Here is a 20,219-nt window from a genome sequence, read left to right on the forward strand (position 1 = left end):
TTAAAACTTAATTGCTTAATGGTTCATAACTTATTAGATTTTAATTATTACACATGTAGTATAGTGTTTGTAGCATGGAATATGGATAACTTAAAAAACTGTAAAATAACCACAAGTTAAAAATAAACCTTGACAAACCAGCTGAAAGCCAGTGAAAATGTCAGTTCTGAGACTAAATCACTTTGATAATTAGTACAAGGGAAACAAAACACTATACTTAAAAAATATTGTAATAACTGGCAACTTAAAATGCCCTCAGAATATTACTCTATCAAGTTTTAACCACATCAAAAACACAGGTTACATAAATATACTAAATACACCAAAGCTTTAAGATTGAAATCAAGTAAGATGTCAGTTCATAGCCTGAACCACCTTGACACTTCATACAAGGGATACGAAATAGATGCAAATGGGGGTGTCACTGAAATATACGACCACAGGTTTCTATATAAGTTTATTAAAAAAAGCAATATTATTTAAAATAAAATACTACTTTTATATGTTAATATATAATGAACAAATCTAAATACAACCTCAGGTTTTATAAATTTACATAACAATAGCAGGGTTGCCAAAAAACCTGAAAATCTGGAATTTGAGAAATTTTGCTAAAAAAAAACTGGATAAACTTGGAATTTTTAATATGTTCAGTAGTAGGATTTTAATTTGAAACAAATAATCTATCATAAAGATAAAAAAATATTGTCAAAATCAAAAATTTATTTTATTAAAAAATTTATTTAAAGTAGCTTTACAGTATCTTTTCAATGTTTTTATTCTAAATAACACAGCTTCTTACCTTAAACTCAACTTTAAACTAAAAAAAAAACCAAAAATGTGTACTTTTAAAAACCTGGAGGAAATTTTGAAAATCTGGAAAAAATTGCCAAAAATATTTAACAACCCTGTAATAGTTGTTTTATAATAATTAAGTTTTAAATTTTTTATGACTTGTTTTATACATCTATATAAGTTAAATAAAATTATGGTTTTTTATAGCATTTGAAATTTATGACCACAGGTTTTAAATAAAACAAATAATAGTTATTTATTTTTGTATTTCTATCTGAAATATGCAGGGTTGCCACACATTCAGGATACTTTGTAACTTGAAAATTTCACAATAACTCAGGTTTTATTTTTTTCTACTCAGGATGACTCAAAATAGATTTTTTTTACACGGGAAAATTTAAAAATAGTTTCTACTTTCAAGACAGATTTCTTCAAGATTTGAATGAAATTTAATTTATCAAGTTTAAATGTTTGTAATTTACACTATTGTATTTATTTTAACATCAAATGTAGAAGTAGATACAAACAACTTTTATTTTTATCATTTATTAAAAATAAATTAACATAAGGTATAAGTAGTTTAGAAAAAAGTTTTTTTTTCTAAGATTTTAATAAAATCCAGATGACTCAGAATACTTCAAGGTCACTCTAGATAGTTTTAGAATCAAAAAGTGGCAACCTTGAATTTCAAATAAGGTAAAAAAAAATTGTATTATATTAATAAAATAATAAAAGATTACAGACTTTAAACATTTGTACAGAATAAACTAACAGTCAAAGGATTCCTCTTTATAAAAAACTGCAAATTCGATTTGCACATAAAATTTCAGAGTACTTTAGAGAGTGTTGCTCTAATCCTTAATAAACTTGAAGTAAAGTCAAATCTCCTTTCATTAAACAAGTAACGACATTTATTTAAACATCCGCTCACAGGGGGGAGGCGGAGAGCGTCGTGCCTCCACCATCAACTGCGAGGCAGCCGCTGATGATCAACACGGCTCAGGTGAGATCGGCGAGGAGCGCTCCGCCCAGCCAGGCCACCAGGAGAACTCAGCATCAGAAACAAGCAGGTTTTTGTTGATATTTACCAGTTATATGTGTAAGCAGGTTTTTGTTGATATTTACCAGTTACGTTATAAGTTGCCACACCCAGGCTGGTTTTAAACTTAATGGAAGGTGGGTTTTGATAAACAGCTATATTTTGAATTTATGTGCAGTAGCATGTTTTTATTATTATAAGTTATTTGCAGCAGAGTTCCCATGCTGGTTTGAAACTTAACGGTTTTGGTCTTTCTAGTAATATCTTTTCCTAATCAGCATTTGTTTGTTAAAAAACATGTTTTTGTCTAACTGTTAAAATATTTTGTTGTTATAATGACTTAAAGCTTGAATGACAGTTTATTGCAAGTTTTTGACTCATGCTTTTTGTTTTTATACTTTATTCTTTCAATTTGCACTGACCTGGATAGTTGGATATAATTTAGGCTAGATTTTTTTTTAAGTTGCAAACCCGTAATACTTGTTAAACTATATTATCCAAAATTAAGTTATTTGATTAGTTTTACATTCTAGCCACCTAGAAATTGTACTCATCAAAAAGATGCAGGTACTTAGTTTTAGTGAAACCAATTATTATATTTGATATTATTTGTCTTATAATTATATTAAATAATGACTTTTATCCATTTGAAGTAAGTAAGTCGTTAATTTAAGATTTAATTAATGTACTTTAACTTTTTGATTATGTGTTATGCTGTCAGTTATGTTTGCAAATATTAAACTTAAAAGTCAATAAAGTAATGTTTGTTGTTTAAAACAAAACATTAAGTAAAACTACCAACAATAAAATCTATTTTAAATGTACCAGATTAAAATTTTTTAGTTTGTGTTATTTAAATTAATTCAAATAAACAAACTTTTCCAGATTGTTTAACAAATTTTCATGTTGTTAAAGGTGTTTTTTTAATGTTTTTAAAGTTTAATTTAAGCTTAAAGTATAATTAAAAACTTAAATTAAAGCTATTAAACTTGCTCTTTCAAATAAAATTTGTACATAAGCTTATTTTTTTACATGTTGACTTCACAGTTGCTAGAGTTTTAACTTCACTGTGATTTAGATATTTTAAAAATTAATAAACTTTGAAATTAATTGTTGAGGTATAACAAATCAAATAATATCATTTCAAATATTGTTTAATCCTACAAAAGACTAAATTCACTAAAATCCTACCTCCTTGACCTTTGAAATTGTTTAATATTTATTTTTTATTTCTTTCAAACTATAAGAACTATTTTAGCATTAGAAAAAAAATTCTGAAGATCAATGCTTTTTTATTTTATTTTAATTTTATTTTACATCAGAATTACAAGTCTTTTACATTATTTAAGGAATATTTCCTAAAAATTTGAGGTCTGGAGCTTTAAATACAATAAAGTAGATACTTTTCTTGTGAGTCCTTAAAGTTATGAGAAAATTGGCTATTGTGTATTTATGGATAATTCAGAGGAACAATTACAATTCTGAACTTGATTTCTAGGAGATAAATACAAATTTGACAATTCAAAAAAAAAAAAATTCGCCTTGTGGTGCTCTAAAGTTATAATAAATTATTAAAAAAATACAATGTGCAAAATTTATCAGGGAAAATTACAGTCCATATGTTTTTATTGTTTTTTTAGCAAATGGACTGTTTCTAAAAATTTCAATATAAACTTGAAAACAATAAAAAATTCTTTTGAATTTATACACAAAGCATTCTATAAGGGTAAACGTTAGTTTTTGTGATGAAATGCCTTAAACCTATATGAAAGTAAAATTGATATGTAAAATAAATAAAAATTAAATGAAAAAAGCTGCACAAGATTATTAGTGATACTAAGTTTCTTGTATATAATTTAAAGTTTGTTCTTTTACTTCTAGATGTAAATAATGCTTTGAGTTTGTGAATTAAATTTACCAAACTTTAGTCAATTGCTTTTATACTATTTAAAATTTACATATTCAGGTAAAGTAAAATATTACTAACTTTTTTTGCTACTTTCAGTATTTGTTTTATCAGGATTCACAAACTTTGTACGGCTCATGCTGCCTTTTTCAATTTAAAATGTTTTTTGCTACTCTAACTGCACGTGGCAGCCTTCCATGTATTTTAAATCTTAAAATAGCTGCAAAACTAACTAACTATTTTAAACAAACACAAATATACAGGTTGTTGTTCGAGCCAAGTAATTCTGGCTGTGCATTAACTTTTAAAGCATTTAAATCTTAACTCTAAATTGGTTCATTATTTATTATTAAAAGGTTGCTGTGCGAGCTGTGTGAACCTCCTGACTGCTTGTGGCAACCTCCCTTGCGCTTCCGCCTTCAGTCTCATTTGCATATGGGCCGGAACCGCCATGTTCATGGGTTGGTTGTGTAAATTTGTGTTTAATATAAAAATCAATGGATATCTATTTGTTTTGTAATTCTAATCTTATTTTAACAAATTTATGCTTTGTTTTGTTTAATACTTTAAAATGTCAATGAATATTGCTTATAGAGTAAAAATGGTCTGTGTTTGTTTGGAATTTTAGAAAACACCATCAAAATGTTAAAAATCAGATTTTTAAATACTGTAATTAGTTTTAAAATTTGTTTTATATTAGTTGAAAACTATTTTCTTAGTGTTTGTTAAATAATCTTAAGTGTCTCAAACTAAATTTAGAGGACTGTATTTATTTTATTTTTTATTTGCGAAAATCACACACGCAGCTATAAAACAAAGTGCAAAACAGGTTGATATATTTTTTGATTTGGTTAACCCTGATATAAACTTAAACTAATGATTTCGAGATTTTGGGTAAATGGATACATTTAAGTAGAAAAAATAGTTAAAACTGTTTTTATTTTAGTTTAAATATTAATGATCTTAAATTTGTTTATATAATTTTAGACCTTTATTTTTAAAGATTTGTTTTATTTTTTAAGACACATAACTGAACCTGTTTAACTATTTTAGAGAACAAAAAAAACGTGAAAAAAGACTACAACAAAATAAATAATTAAACTAAAAATATAAACATCTTGCTTTTAATTCGTTTTAACTGCTTTAAAAAATTGTTGAAAAAGAAAAATTTAACATTCCAAATTTTAATTTCATAACTTTAATATTTAAATACCAATTTTTGTTTAATTTGTGTTTTTTGATCTCAATCATTTATTTCTCTTAGTTCAGATGTTATTCAAAAATCACTTTTTACTTTACACATACTTGTGTATTAATTTCGGTACAAATCAATAATATTTTTCAATATGTTTGCTAATATTTTAGAACCAGTATCTTTAAGTGTTTTTGTTATAATCCAAAAAACAGTTTTAATGTTTTTTAGTTAACAATTAATATTCGTTTAATTTACATATGTAGTTTTTTTAGTTAGTTTTTTGTTCCTAGACAAAGATGCTTTTTTTTCAGTTTATTTTATTTTTTTAAATAAGTAAACTTCTTTTAGTTAAAATATAAACATATAGTTAAAAAAGTTCATTATTGCTTTAATAAAGATAGATAGTAAACAATTTTAGGTCTACATGGTCCGTAGTAGATATGAAGTTGCAAGCAAAAGTTACAAAAAAAGATTTTTGTTGACTTTAAATAAAAGGTTTTTACATAAACACCTGTTACATATTGAATTCACAGTTTCAAGTTTATCTTGAGCATGTTTTAAATTTTCAGCTTTTTTAACTTACAAACTAAAAACTTAGCTTAAACTTACAATTTTGATTCATCTTTTAGTTTTTGTTTACTTGTTTACTAACTTAAATATAAAAGTTTATAATTTTTGTTTGTAAGTTATCAACTATTACTTATCAAAAAAGGAAAAAAGGAAGAAAAAGTTGTTAGAGTTTTTAGGCTACATAATACATGTTTGTTTGGTAGCTCTAATGAAGCGTTATAATTATTTACTTTTGTTTAAAAATAGTTGACAGCTCCATAATTATTATGGTATTTTAAACTCGTAAACATTTATCTAGTTCCTGTGTTTTAGTTTTGATAAGGTAAGAACTAGATCTTTTGACGAAGAATCAAGGTTTTTGTAAAAAAAAAAGAAAAAGAAAGACATAAAAATATAACGTTTACTGCACTATTAACTACCATAGAGGAAAAATTAACATACATGTATTTATTTAGTGTTTTTAAAGCAAGCTTCAGTTTTAATTTTTGTAAAGGAAAATTTATATTTTTAATTAGTACTTTTTTAACCTTTTTTTTTTAAAGAAATTTTAAGTATTTAACTTTTTATTGTCAGAAAAAGAGAAAAATAGTTTTTTAGTAGATTTTATCGAGATACAAATGGTTTTTACTTTTCAAGTAAACATAAAATTTTTGCTTATATTTATAAGTTTAAAGATTATCGTTAAATTAAATTTAAGAAAAAAATTAAATATCTCAAAAAATTTTAAGACAAAAATGCTTCTAAAGTATTTTTGTAATAGTAAATGCCACAAAAAGAATTCCTAATTTATAGCATTTTACAAAATCAAATATATCAAATTATTAATTATAGCTTCTTGTATACTTGTTAATATTAAGAAATAAACTTGTTGATAATAATGAAAAAATGATACATTGTTTTTATTACAAGAAAAACTAATGTTTTTGTCGTACATGTCTCATCATTTTATTCAAATCACTAATTATTTACTTTAAAAATTTTAGCTGAATTCAAAATTCAATAAAAACGTTAATTTTTATATGAAATTTTTAAACAAAACAACTTGATTTATTGCTTAATTTTACAAAGTAGTATCCCTTAAATACCATAGTATTAACTTACCTAAAAGGTGTGAAAAATTTAGTATATTGCGTTGATAATATACCTCGAAGGCCGTCATTAAGAATTAAAACACTTGAGAAAAAATATTAAATGTAATATTTTATATCAAAAAAAGCTATCTAGTGATACAAAACCGAAATATCAAATGATATTAAATTTTAGGGTTTTTTAACTTAAATATCGTTTACTGTAATTGACACTCTTTTTACGTTAGTACTTCTCTTGAACAAAATCCTTTACTTCTAAAGTCTGGGATTTGAACAATTAATTTAAGGTGTTATAGTTTTCATTTTTCTAACATTTATACTGAGCATTCAACTTCTTTTTTTTTTCGCTTTTTTAAAAGTGGTACGTGTAAATCAAAGAATAAAATGTATGCTACTAGTTAAATTAAGAAAAAAAATAGTTTACTGTAAGTTAGAAATTAGGTTTTATAAAAACTGAATTTTATAATAAAGTTTTGTAAAAAGATAGACGAAATTATTTAATTCCAAGTAACTTTCTATAAAAAAAGAATTTTTCTATATAATTTTTTTTTAACTTCATAAAATTTTGTTTATATGGTCTTGAAACTTAAATGCAGATTTACCTTAAAATTATAGAATAAATAAACTTTAAACTACAATTTTATATCGTAAAAAGTATTACTTACTTGAACTTTTTGATTAACCGTTTCTAGCTTATATGTATTTATGTGCAATGGTAAAAATTATCATTAAATTATTCTAACTATAAAACTTTTCTTAAAAAAGTTAAAAAAAGGCTTAGAAAAGTTATCAATTACTATCAAGTTTCAACTAAAAGAACAAGCTTTTATTAAAGCTAAAAACTGTATCTTGCACTTACTAAATCAATTAGCACTACTCTACAAAATATTGTTAAACATTTGCTTTAATACAGTTGTGTTTAACCTAACATAAACTGTACACACTTGATAAGTGGAAATTTAATTTTGAACACAATAAACTATAAAAATTAAATGTAGTTATTTGAAATATCTTTTATGTTTCGGTTGTATAAAATAACGCATTAATAATTACTAACTTATGTTTTCTAAACAGCTATTTTTGATATCAATAAAAGAAAACAAACTCTATTTAAAAGATACTTATTGACCTTTTTAAATTTTTTAGTACAGTAAAATATTTAAAATGCACACCTTGAAGACCACAGCTTTAATAAACTATTTAAGTGATAAATAAAAATATAAAGTGAAGTTAAAAAGGTTGTATCTTCTAAGTATACAGTTAAAAAACTAACACTTGAAAACAAAGAAAGCTTCTACTTAAACTTAAGTCGATTTTTCAGGTTTAGATTATAATCACACTAAGCGCTATAAACTTTTGCGTTTTTACTTAGTAGTTAAAATAGCTTAAAAATAATTTAATTTTGTATCTTTTGCTATAAGTTTAGTTATAAATTTTATTTACCATGTGATAATAATATTGAAAAACTGTTATATTTTCTACTACAAAAATAAACTCACAAGATTTATCAAGGTGAACGACTATTCAAATTCTGGCAATTCAAATAATGTTTTAGTTAATAAAGTTAATATCAAAATATTTTCCAAACTGTTTTACGCTTTTGTAATCTTGTTAATAAAACCTACATGATAACTTCTGTTGTATAAAAATATTTTTTTTGATATATGACTAAAATAATATTTAAAAGTAATAAAATATAGTAATTTCACATTCCTTACAAGAATATTCTTTTTTTACTATCATAATCTTTTTAGTTTCATCTACATATGCATATTTTACAAATTATAAGAAATAATGAAACATTGCTCTTTAGAACTTTTTTTAAGAATTTAAATTGTCAGGTTTTTTCGTAATTTTAATAGTCATGTAACCGTCTCATAAACCAGCATAGCAACGAGTGTCATTTTTTTAAAGTTAAGATATCGGTCAATTTAAAGTTAAAAAAAGGCTAAACATTGGGCTCAAAAATCATGCAAGAAAAGTTAAACAACTTTGTTACTTCAAACTGTGTTAATACAATACACTTTCGATTTAAAATTTTGAAACTTTATTAAAAAATCTAACAATTGTTATGTACATAGCATAAGGTTAATGAAATACTTAGTTATAAAGTTATATTGTGTATTATGAAGCAAATTAATAACCAATATTATATTGTTTGTTATAAAAATTCCAATTTTATTTGTTCTTTAGAACTTTTTCCCAGCTAATACAGTCAACAAATTTATTACTGTTATGGTAAAAGCTTTAGCTCATTCTATTATATATCAGTTTTTATTTTTAGAAATGAGTATTTTTACTTATACTTGTTTTCGTTTTATATTTTCATTGTTATTAAAATATTTAAACTTAAGAAGCTTTCTTTTCAAAAACCTCAGTTGTTAACATTTTCTTTACCTTATAGGTTAATACTAAACACCACAACATCTATAACTAACTTGAAGTAAATGTGTAAAAGTCTCATTGCAAATTAAAACAAAAAAAAAACGGAAAGCTTATTTCATTTAATATACTAACAGAAATAAAATATAAGTAAAATGCTTTAAGTGTGGATTCCCGAAATCTACAAACATATATATTTTAAAGGTAAATCAAAAAGTCATTACTTGAATATGTAACTTACAGTCTCTCCCCACAAGTTTCAAAGTATTGCGCGGGACGACCTTATTTAATGAATTAATGCTTGTATATATATTTTTACCATTACATATAAAAACACAAATCTCTCCGCGCAGGAGGGGGCATCAACGCGTTGCACGGGACGATCGACTTGTTCCAGAAGTTCGGCCCGCTGGAGGGAAACCCCGCCACCGACAAGGCCCCGGAGTACGTTTACCAGCCGAGCGGGGAAGCGTTCGCCAATCAGAACTACATGTTGAGGGATGTGAACAACCTGGGCAACAGGGTGCCCCAAGTGTTAGTTGTGAAAATAAACAAATAATGAATTGAAGTAATTAAAATTAGCAGTGTTTTTGTTGCAGGATGTTAAAAATATTGGTAACAGGGTGCCGCAAGTGTTAGTTGTGATAGTAATTAGCTATAAATTTAACTAGTTGATATAATTAGTGATCGTAAATTATTATAAATACTTATATTTCTGAAAGTTTTACTTATTAAAATAACTAGTATAATTTCGTAGTAGATGTTAGTGAAATATTAAACGTCATTGACAACTAAAAAAAATTGCTAAAAATAATAATAATTAAATACATTAACCCATAGATTGAAGTCAATTGAATACAAAATAGTAAAAGTAAATATGAAATCATTTTTTATTATAATCATCATTCAAATCAATAGAATACGCAGTGTACGCAATATTGTAAATAATTTGTTTTGTTTCAGATTCAAATCAAATAGATTATGCAATTTTGTAAGTACTTTATTTCGTTTCATATTCAAATCAATAGAGTACGCAATATATGTTATATTGTAAATACATAATTTTATTGCAGATTCAAGTCAATAGAGTACGCGATATTGTAAATACATTATTTCATTTCAGTTTCAAATCAATAGAGTACACTATGAAACCATTATTGTAAATACATTATTCATTTCAGTTCCAAATCAATAGAGTACGCGATATTGTAAATACTTTATTTTGTTTCAGATTCAAATCAATAGAGTACGCGATATTGTAAATCATTATTTCATTTCAGTTTCAAATCAATAGAGTACACTATGAAACCATTATTGTAAATACATTATTCATTTCAGTTCCAAATCATTAGAGTACGCGATATTGTAAATACTTTATTTTGTTTCAGATTCAAATCAATAGAGTACGCTATATCGTAAATACATTATTTCATTTCAGTTTCAAATCAATAGAGTACGCGATGTACGCGATTGTGCCGTTCATGGCGTTGATCAGCCTACTGATGGTTTGCGACAACCACTACACCAACCGGGCAATGAAGAGGAGAAGCCGAAAAAGTTTGAAGCACAAAAGTTCCGGCATCTGCTGCACCTCTTTTGTTAGTATTTTTTAATTAGTAAAACAAGTAGATAAACATTGTTAATATGTGAAGAGTTAGTATTTGAATTATTAGCTGTCATTATTTTGTTAGTATGTTTTACTAGAAAAAAAAAGTTGATAGATATTTTTAATATGTAAAGAGTTATTAATTGAACAATTTTATTGCACTTCTTTTTTAGTATTTTTCTATTAAAAAAAAGAAGATATTTTAGAATACAATAAAATAGTCAATATTATTAATAAATAAAGTAGTTATTAGTTTGTTTTTACAAGCTATTTTTGTGAAAACTAACAATGTTTTGTCTGTGAATTTTCTTAAACAATTTAGGCATTCGAGTACATATTGTATTTTAATAATAACTTAATAAATATTTTGCTTAAGTATAACAAGTTTCCATGAAACAAATGAAGTTCAACTAAATTCTTTTTTGGTAAAGCACTTTTCTTTTGCACTGTATCATTAAAGTATAAGTTGTTCTATTTAGATCTAGTTGGTAGCTTTGAGTTAAACAAATTTTTGTAATTCAATCAAGCTTTCATGAAAAAAAAGTCCGAATTCTTAAGATAACAAAAAATTTATGCTCACTTATATACACACAAGAATTTATAATGATTAAAAACATCTAAAACTATTTATGTTAATATTGTCGACTTTTTAGTATATTTTGAGTGTAATATAAGTAAAAAATTGTTTTTTTTTACGTGAGCTATCTGACTTCAACTAAATACTTTGGTACTTATGTTCATTCTTCATTAAAATTTAAGTTTTGCAATATTTTCATTTAAGCTTCATACAAAGTATAAATAAATTAAAACACATTACAACAATTTTTTTTTTTTTTAACGTTATTTTTTAATATTTAATGTTTACTTGTTCAAATATAAGTTTGGTCAAAACATCGGTTTTTATTTAATGTTATACTTACTGTAACTTCTAGTGTAAAAATCCATATTTAATAGAATTAAACACTTGCATGTTTGAATATCTTCATAAAAATTCGTTTTACTTTTTATTTTACTAACAAACATTTTTATTATAGATTAAGTTTCAATGCAGTAATTCTATATGAATGTAGCTTTAATTATGTCATCTTGAAGTTGTGATATTAAAACGTTTAAGTGTATAACGATAATAATGAAAATAATTAAACTGTCACTTGATTTTTAAGATTTTTTATTTCTAAAAAATATAAAAAACCTTAAAACAAAACTAATATAATTTTTTCTAATAGTTGTTTAAAGGCATACATCATATAATAATAATAATAACAAATTATACAGTATACTTCGTTTATTATACTAACACATGTTTTTGTGTATTGACGGATTAACACACTTTAACGGAGCTCTGTGAAAAATAAATACTGTAAGGAAAGAATAGAAGCTAAACTTTAGCTGTACTTTAGCTTCTTACCTTACATTATTTATTTTTCACACAACTCCGTTAAAGTAAGTTAATCCGTTAACACACAAAAACATGTGTTAGTGTAATAAAAGAAGGATACTGTATAATTTGTTATAATTATACATTCCAGTAAACTTGTTTCGCTACGATTTTGTTAACAAACGATTAGATTTATATTTTGAATAGTTGTATCATATAATGTTAACGTAGCTCATATTTTTATTTTTGTCAATATAAAATTAAAAATAACCAAACTCTTTTAAGTTGTTTAAAAAAATAGTTATACGTTTAACTCTTTTTACAAGATTAGTTGTATTTTGCAATTGTTTTGTTCATAAATATAAACTAGTACTTATAAACTAGTATTAATAATCAGTATATATTACGAAACAGCTGCTCTGCATCGGATACTTCCTTCTGATTGGCTGGATCTTCTTCTTGTGCTTCACCACGTTGGGGATATACTACTACCGCATGGTGATGCTCAGGTGCTACGATTTGAACGAGAGAGGGTACAGTGAAGGAGTGCTGAGTTCCATTTGCGTGGATCTCGTGCAGTTAGGTTGGAAATAGTATAATAATAGTATATATTATATGTATATTTTTTTGTTTTTAATATTGAATAAATTGATAAGTTATCTAAAAGCCCTTCTAGTGGGCTCTGTGGAAAGTGATTTTGTTTTTATTATCACGTTATTTTCTACATATTCTTTTCATGTGTCTTAGCTACAGTGAAGGAGTTCTTAGCTTAACATGTTTTGATTGATTTATCATTTTTTTGCATGTATTAGCTAAAGTAAGAAGAGTTCACTTAAATATGTTTTGATCTTGCTCAATTAGGCTGGATTTAATAAAGTTATTTGAAGTATTTTTTCAAAATAGAATTAGAAAAAAACATAATTCAATTATTACTTATTGCACTTTTTGAAATATTGATTTTTCAATATGCTCAGCTCCATATGCGTTGATTTTGTACAGGTAGGTCAAAAGTTAATGTTTCAACTTATAAAAAATAATTAAAGCAAGAAAATCTTGTTTGTTTGCGTTCATTTTGTTCAACTAAATTGGATATGGTTTTTTCAATAATTTATTAAAGTTAAAAATAAAATAATACTGTATTTAACTTTTAGTAATATTCATATGTATTGATGTTAAACAGCTGTGTTTATTTCAGTTATAACTATCTAACATAATAAACAAAAAGAATTAAAACTTTCTACAACTGGGTAAAAGAGTTGTAAATAAATTTGTTACTGTTTAAACTATTTAGTAAAAATAAAACTAAAGATGTTATTGATATCAATCTTAGAGTGTATTCGTTGGAAATTTAATTTTTTTTTACGTTTGTTTCCTTTAAAGCTACATCATCTTTTATCACAATGTTTTAAGTAACAACGTAAAGAGGGCTTTAAGTAAGTACTCAAGTACGTTTTAAAACGTTTTTTTCATGAGTCGATGTTGATCTATAATATATTGTCTACATCCTATTATATTTTCAATTGCAAAAACTTTCCATTCATTTAAAAAAAATGTTTTTACATGTCAGTTAATATATTCAAAGTTCTATAAATGTTTTCAAAGATCTGACAATACTAAAATTAAAGTTTTTTAAAATTCTAAAAACTTCCTATATATTTTGAAGTTGTTTTTTTTTTTACAAGTCCTTTTTTATTTCCACATGTCTTGTAGTACTTTTTGTTCATCTACAGCTCTAATGATGCCTTTTTTAATTTACAATGATTAATTTTTTATTTCAAAGGTATGGTAGTGTTTTTCATTAATTCACAGGTCTAATCCTTTTTTTTTAATTCACAATTGTTATAATTTATTTTTTTAATTACAGGTCTGATAGATTTTTTTTTAATTTACTGATCTAATAAAGTTTTTTTTTAATTCACTAGTCTGACAACAATTTTATTAATTTTAAGATTATATTAGTTTATTTTTTCAACTAACAGGCCTGATCATGTTCAGGGACACCACTCAGGAGGCGTTTGCAAAGATCTGCGGTCCCGGAGAGAACATGAGGATGTACGGAAAGTTGGACGAATATTGCAGGTAGTATCACTAGTTAATATTTACAAATCATTACTTTTATGTTACCACATTATGCGACTAGTTGTTTTATTGTTATGTACCATATTATTTATTTTGTTTATACATTCTATTTTAAGTATTACTAATCCTTACTGCTTTTCTCATCATTGTTATACTACTAAATATTATAAATAGTTATTATAATAAAATGTATTACTGCTAATAGTTTAACTATTCAAAAATATAAATTTAAGCGATTGTTAACAAAGATCCGAGCTAACAAGTTCACTGGAATGTATAATAATAACATGCAAAACAATAATTTTTCTTTATTACATTAACACATGTTTCTGTGTGTTAACGGGTTAACACACTTCAACGGAGCTCTGTAAAAAAAATACTGTAAGAAAAGAATAGAATCTAAAGTAGGTATATATATATGTGTTTATCAAAAATGAATCGAATACTAAAGATTATTGCAGATTAACATTTAAAAATAAATATAGAACATAATGTTAAACCCGACTGTTATAAAACTATACAATATTTGTTGTTTTACTTCTTTTCATTTATAATAGACTACTTATTATTTTTAAATAATTGCAAAAAATCTTTGAAGTTAAAGTGCCTCACTACTTTTTCCAAAAATGAAGAATAAATTATCTAGTTTGTAGTGTAAGTTAATTGACTTTTTTAAATGTTAATTATATAAGCGTATTATTATGACGTGATTAATATAGCTCTTTTTAATGATTTGTAAAGATAAAATACTTTTAATCAGTGTTTTCTTGATTTTCATGTAAGTGATTTTGTTATATGATTTGTGATGATTTTATATTGTATCTTTATCTAATTTGGACTTAACAACCACTAATATTGTATATTTTGCAACATTCGGATTTAACATTATGTATTGTATCTATTATTAACCATTAATCTACAAAATTCTTTAATATTCATTTTTATTATTAATAAACACACATATATATATATACATACTTTAGCTTCTATTCTTTCCTTACAGTATTTATTTTTTTACAGAGCTCTGTTGAAGTGTGTTAACCCGTTAACACACAAAAACATGTGTTAGTGTAATAAAGTGTAAAGAGTACTTGTTATTATTATATTTTGTTTATCTTCATTATTACTTTTCAATACAGTTGTATATTTTTGTAATTGTACATATTATATTAATTATGTACATTTTGTTTCAGGTATTACTATCCCACCTTCCAAGCTTTTCTCATCACCTTCAGCGGCTGCTTCCTCAACGTCCTCGGCCTGGTTTGTACTTGTTAAAAAATAATCAATGCAACATTAACTGTAACATAATTATGGTTTTATTTCTTTAAAATTGTTAATTTTCACATGTGTGCAAGTATAATCAGATTCGATTGTAGTAAACTTGAACAAGGATTTTATTTTTGGAAGATTGTGTTTGGTAAAAAAGAAAAGACTTGTTGTTTATGTTTAAAGCAAAAATTTTTTAACTATTTTTTTCTACACAGTAAGTTATGGTTTGCATTTAGTATTTACAAATTGAAATAATTTTCTCTACGAACGAATTATCATACGAAAATGCGGTACAACCATTAAGCAGAATATACACAATTTTATTTTTTGTTAGTATTTCAGTCTAATTAAAAAAAAGCAGTTAAAGTATATTTAAATTAAATATTTCTTATTTTGAAAGTAAATAACAAAATAAATTACACATCAGCAAAAATATAAATTCGAATTTAAAAATCAAAGTTCAACCCTAAAGGTAAACTTTCTGATGATGTCATCGGTGAACTACCACAACATCACGTCCAAGCCGTCAGTTGCCATGGAAACCAATCAGGGAGTTCCCCCTTCTACCACAGCCCCTTCCACGGTTGCCACCCACCTCGCCCCCTCCCTCCCCCCTTCCTACCACGCGCCAGTAGTCAGGAGGGGAAGCAGGGACCTGGATTCCGAATTCAGGAGGAACGGAAACCATTACAGGTTTGTTATTGTTGTTTTTGTTATTTGAAATTGAAAAATTTATAAAAATATATTTAAAAAAAAAATTCGGTGTTATGTAGATTTATTTCAACGGTTTCTCCCCTTTCTACACTAGATGGTTTGTTTGTTTTTTTTTTTGTAGACATATTTTAATACTTTTACCTTTCGATGTTTTTAGATAGTACATTGGACTAAAAAATGTGCAAAGTACAGGTATGACATTCACAATACTATAAAAAAACCAAAAGGTGATATTTCAATAATAGTTTTTTTTTTTTAATTAGGATATTCTAAGTAAATCTTTATCTAGTATAGGTTTGTAACTATTGTTTTTATTATTTAAAAAAAGTTAAAGTTTAGGAAAAAATTTAGAGTTTTTAAATATTTTTCTAAACAATTTATTTAAAATACAGAAGGGGATGTTGGGTTTTTTAAATTCCATTTTAAAAAGATACACATTGCAGATTTATAGTTTATTTAAGTTTATAGTAAACTTTTCATCAGTCATTTCAAATAAAAAACTGTACAAAACAACTAAAAGTTAGTTTTAAAACAACTAAATATACGAATAAATTAAATAGTAAGATACAAATAATCATAAAAATACATAAATAGAATATATATTAAAATTATCAACTACAGTGAAAATACAGTTACATAAATATTTATACATTGTTAAAAGAAAAATATATATAAATTCAAAAATCCTTAGTTTGTTGGTACCTTATTAAAATAGTATGTAATTTCTTTGAAACTTTAAGTATAACATATTGTTTTAAAAATTTGTTCTTTTTTAGTTTTGTTAATCGGTACAGGTTTATTATTATTGTTTAAATTACTTTTTATTGAATATTTGTGTGTTATATTTTAGTTATGTTCTTTAGAAATTGAAAACTTATGAGAAAAGTTTCAAGTATAAACTTTTAATGAATTAGATACTATTATTTAAAATTAATTAATATTGATGACTTGTTAGTAAATTAAACATTTGCATTCAAAAAATTTAAACGTTGTTTGTCTTTTAGGCGGATGATAATTTCAATGTATATGAAACATTTAAACAATTTTTTATTTATATTTTTGTTACACTATACAGTAATTTGAAAGCTTTATTGGTTACAAAACCCCTGGACAAAAGTTAATTATGTTAAATTTTGCAGTGGTGTATTTAAAAGAGTTTTTACACGTTGTAATTATTTGGTATTTTCCAATTTCTTTATGTCTAAATTTGTGTCAAAGATTTGTACATGATTGAAAGTTTTGGTTATTTTTTATAATTAGAATTGCAAGTACGGAATTTCATTACTAAGGTTTAACTGAAAACTTTTTTCTCATTATTATCATGGTATTGCTAACTTTAAAAAAAAAAATTTATACCTTAAAGTTATGGCTTGAAAGGAAACTGTAAAATTTTTTGTGAAAATCTAAACAACATTGTGAAAAGTAAGCAAACTTTTAATAGTCATATAAAGCAAAGTCATAAAACATTAAGTTGTTGAGAAAGTAGTTTTGCAGACATAACTGTTTGCCTTGACTAACAAGGTATTTATAGCTTAAGTACACAAATGTTGTGATCTGTTGATAATATAAACATTATATATAAAACTAATAAAGAAAAGTATGCACAAGTTAAGTTGCTTTTATACAACTATTAAAACTTTGAACAATTATTTTACTTACAATGTTTTAGGATTTTAATTTTGTAAACCCCAGTAAAAGTTAAACAATTTTAATTAACAATTAAACTACAAAAAGGCGTACAAGTTAAAACTTTCTAATAAACACTGTATATTGTTTGTTATATAATTATAATTTTGTATAAAAGTTTGTTATCTGTTTAAGTTTTTCGTTTAACATTAATTTGCTATTCATTGATTAAAAAGTATATATTAGATCATTTGATAATATTTACAGTAATAACACAAAGTTGAAAATGTATACTCTACTGTATTTTTAGCTTATTTTCTAACTTAAGATCTCTGGTTTAATTTACATTGAGTGTATAAGTTGTTATAAGACATCAACTAAATATTAAGTGATATTAGCACAAAAAGCTTGAGAGAAAAAGATAACGTTGTTTACATAATTACTTGCTAGGTTTGAACATGTTTACTTACGATTAAATAAACATTATGGATACGATTTTTATCTGTGCATTATCAATGCACTAATAATGAGACTACTTGAGTTTTTATTTAACACTCAAAAAATATACAGATTTACAGCTAAATATAAATAAAGACTCTAAAAATCCTGCTAACAGTAATATACTTTAATCTATACAATTTACTTTCTAAGTATATAGATACAAAAATTACATGTTGTTTTGTTTTAAAGTTGGTAAATAGCTATATTTAAATTAATAAACATTGGTAATCGCTTCATTAGAATGTCCAACATAAAGAAAGAAAATTAAACCAAACAAGTTTTGCAAAAAATCATATCTCATTTACCGAAATCTTTTTTATATATAATGCAATTTATATCACAATTTTCAACATAAAATTCACAAAAATGCATTAAAAAGTTTTCATCTACTAAAGTGTCTTTTCAATTTAATATACATGATTAAAATAGATCGGTATATGAATTTTATAGGATATTTATATATGCATAATTTACTAATATCAGAACGTCCAATACAAAAAAAGTATTTTTTACATAAAGCTAATTTTATTAAATATCTTAATATTTATTGAATTTTTTTACAAAACGATAATATATATGCGCCAATTAGTATTTGACTTTGAAATGTCTGTAGAAAATTTTAATTACAACAAAATACTTTATAACACCTACAATTTCATTGTTGTATAATCTATCTTCATACATCAGCAGAGTATCAAATCCTAAAGGGAAAACTTAGTTTACTAAAAAAAAATCATTAAAACAAAAGAGACATAAATTTTATTGAAAACTTTATATATAAATATTAATTTCCTCAGATCAGCACGTGATTTCTTTGACCGAAGAAGGTCACGCTTCGGTGATTTCGATATAACAACAACAACAACAAAACAATGATAATAATTTTATAAATAATAATAATAACAATAATAATAACAGAAAGAACAAAAATAATGAAAATAATGTAATAACAGTATAAAAATAATAAATGATACAAACAGATCGGCGCGTGACCTGCTGGACTCTGGCAGGAGGCGGTCGCGGTTCGACGATTTCGAGATGGACTCCCTGGAGGACAGGAGGAGTTTGCGGGAGGGAAGGGGCTACGAGGACAGCAACATGGGGGTCAACTACTACTACAGGAGGAGATAAGAAGGAAAATAAAATAATTAAACGAAGAACTTGTAGATACAACTTGATTGGTTTGAAAATGACTTGTAATGTTTTTTTAATTTTCTCCTGTCGCCTATTTTAAATTCAGAGAGGATATACGAAGGTAAATATCAATTAAAAGAATCAAATGTTCATCTTTCCTGACAACTACTATTGCAGAAGGAGATAATTTGAACAAGTGTTTAATTTAACTGATTAGAAACATAACTTGTAATTTTTTTATTTTTATCCTCTCTGTAAACTACTATAAGAGGAGAGGATAATACAGGAGGAATAGAAACCTAAACGATTTTCAACGATTTTAATAACTCTTTTTATCAAACGTTTCAGCGTCTGATTCAAAATCAATTAAATTATGACCATGGTAAACTTGATATAAACTAATGGTCGTACTAAAATTGATTTTATTTTTTGCTTTGAATAATTTATTATCATTCTCAATTCATATTGAAAAAATATTTTCATACGAATATAAGAAGGAAGAATGACAAAAAACTTTACAAAGTAATCAAACAAAAAACTACTTGTACGTTTTGACACGCTTACAGTTGACTTTTTTAAATTAAAAAGTTTGATAACCTTTTATAACAACTATAAATATTATTTGTTATCAACTATTTCAGGAGATTATAGTATATTAAAAATCTTCAAATGCTTTTATTAAATTTAGCTTCTCAAGTTTTGCTTATCAAAAGGTTTAACAAAGTTTAGTTTTTATATGAAGTTGTGTAGTTTTTAAACTTTTTTATTACACAAAAAGATATAGAAAAACTTTTAAAACTTTAAAAACTAGACGTTGACTTAATGAACTATATAACTACTTATTCTATAGTAGTTACTCATGAAACAGCTTCAAATACTTTTTTTTGTTAATTACTTTTACAATCTAAGTTAGGTATCTGAAAATCTTTTTTTA

General features: G+C 25.0%; 1 protein-coding gene across 1 annotated transcript; it reads left to right on the forward strand.

Annotated features, from left to right (window-relative positions):
• The first annotated feature begins 310 nt into the window (after positions 1 to 310).
• On the forward strand, positions 311 to 19,930 carry LOC145834431 (neuronal membrane glycoprotein M6-a-like). Its single transcript, XM_082941859.1, has 10 exons — positions 311 to 443; positions 1,729 to 1,865; positions 4,097 to 4,201; positions 9,329 to 9,509; positions 10,414 to 10,573; positions 12,374 to 12,542; positions 13,939 to 14,038; positions 15,232 to 15,301; positions 15,783 to 16,003; positions 19,132 to 19,930. The coding sequence occupies exons 1-10, from the start codon at positions 352 to 354 to the stop codon at positions 19,280 to 19,282; spliced, it is 1,386 nt and encodes a 461-aa protein (XP_082797985.1). The 5' UTR covers positions 311 to 351; the 3' UTR covers positions 19,283 to 19,930.
• Positions 19,931 to 20,219: the final 289 nt, after the last annotated feature.

Source organism: Thalia democratica, chromosome 4 (genome assembly GCF_965202585.1).
Source record: "Thalia democratica chromosome 4, ktThaDemo2.hap1.1, whole genome shotgun sequence".
Classification (NCBI taxonomy): domain Eukaryota; kingdom Metazoa; phylum Chordata; class Thaliacea; order Salpida; family Salpidae; genus Thalia; species Thalia democratica.

Coding starts and splice junctions, on each gene's coding strand:
- LOC145834431 (XM_082941859.1), top strand. CDS start 352: ATGTCAGTTCATAGCCTGAACCACCTTGACACTTCATACAAGGGATAC. Junction 1,866..4,096: donor TCAGCATCAGAAACAAGCAG/GTTTTTGTTGAT, acceptor TATTATTAAAAG/GTTGCTGTGCGAGCTGTGTG. Junction 14,039..15,231: donor AAGTTGGACGAATATTGCAG/GTAGTATCACTA, acceptor ATTTTGTTTCAG/GTATTACTATCCCACCTTCC.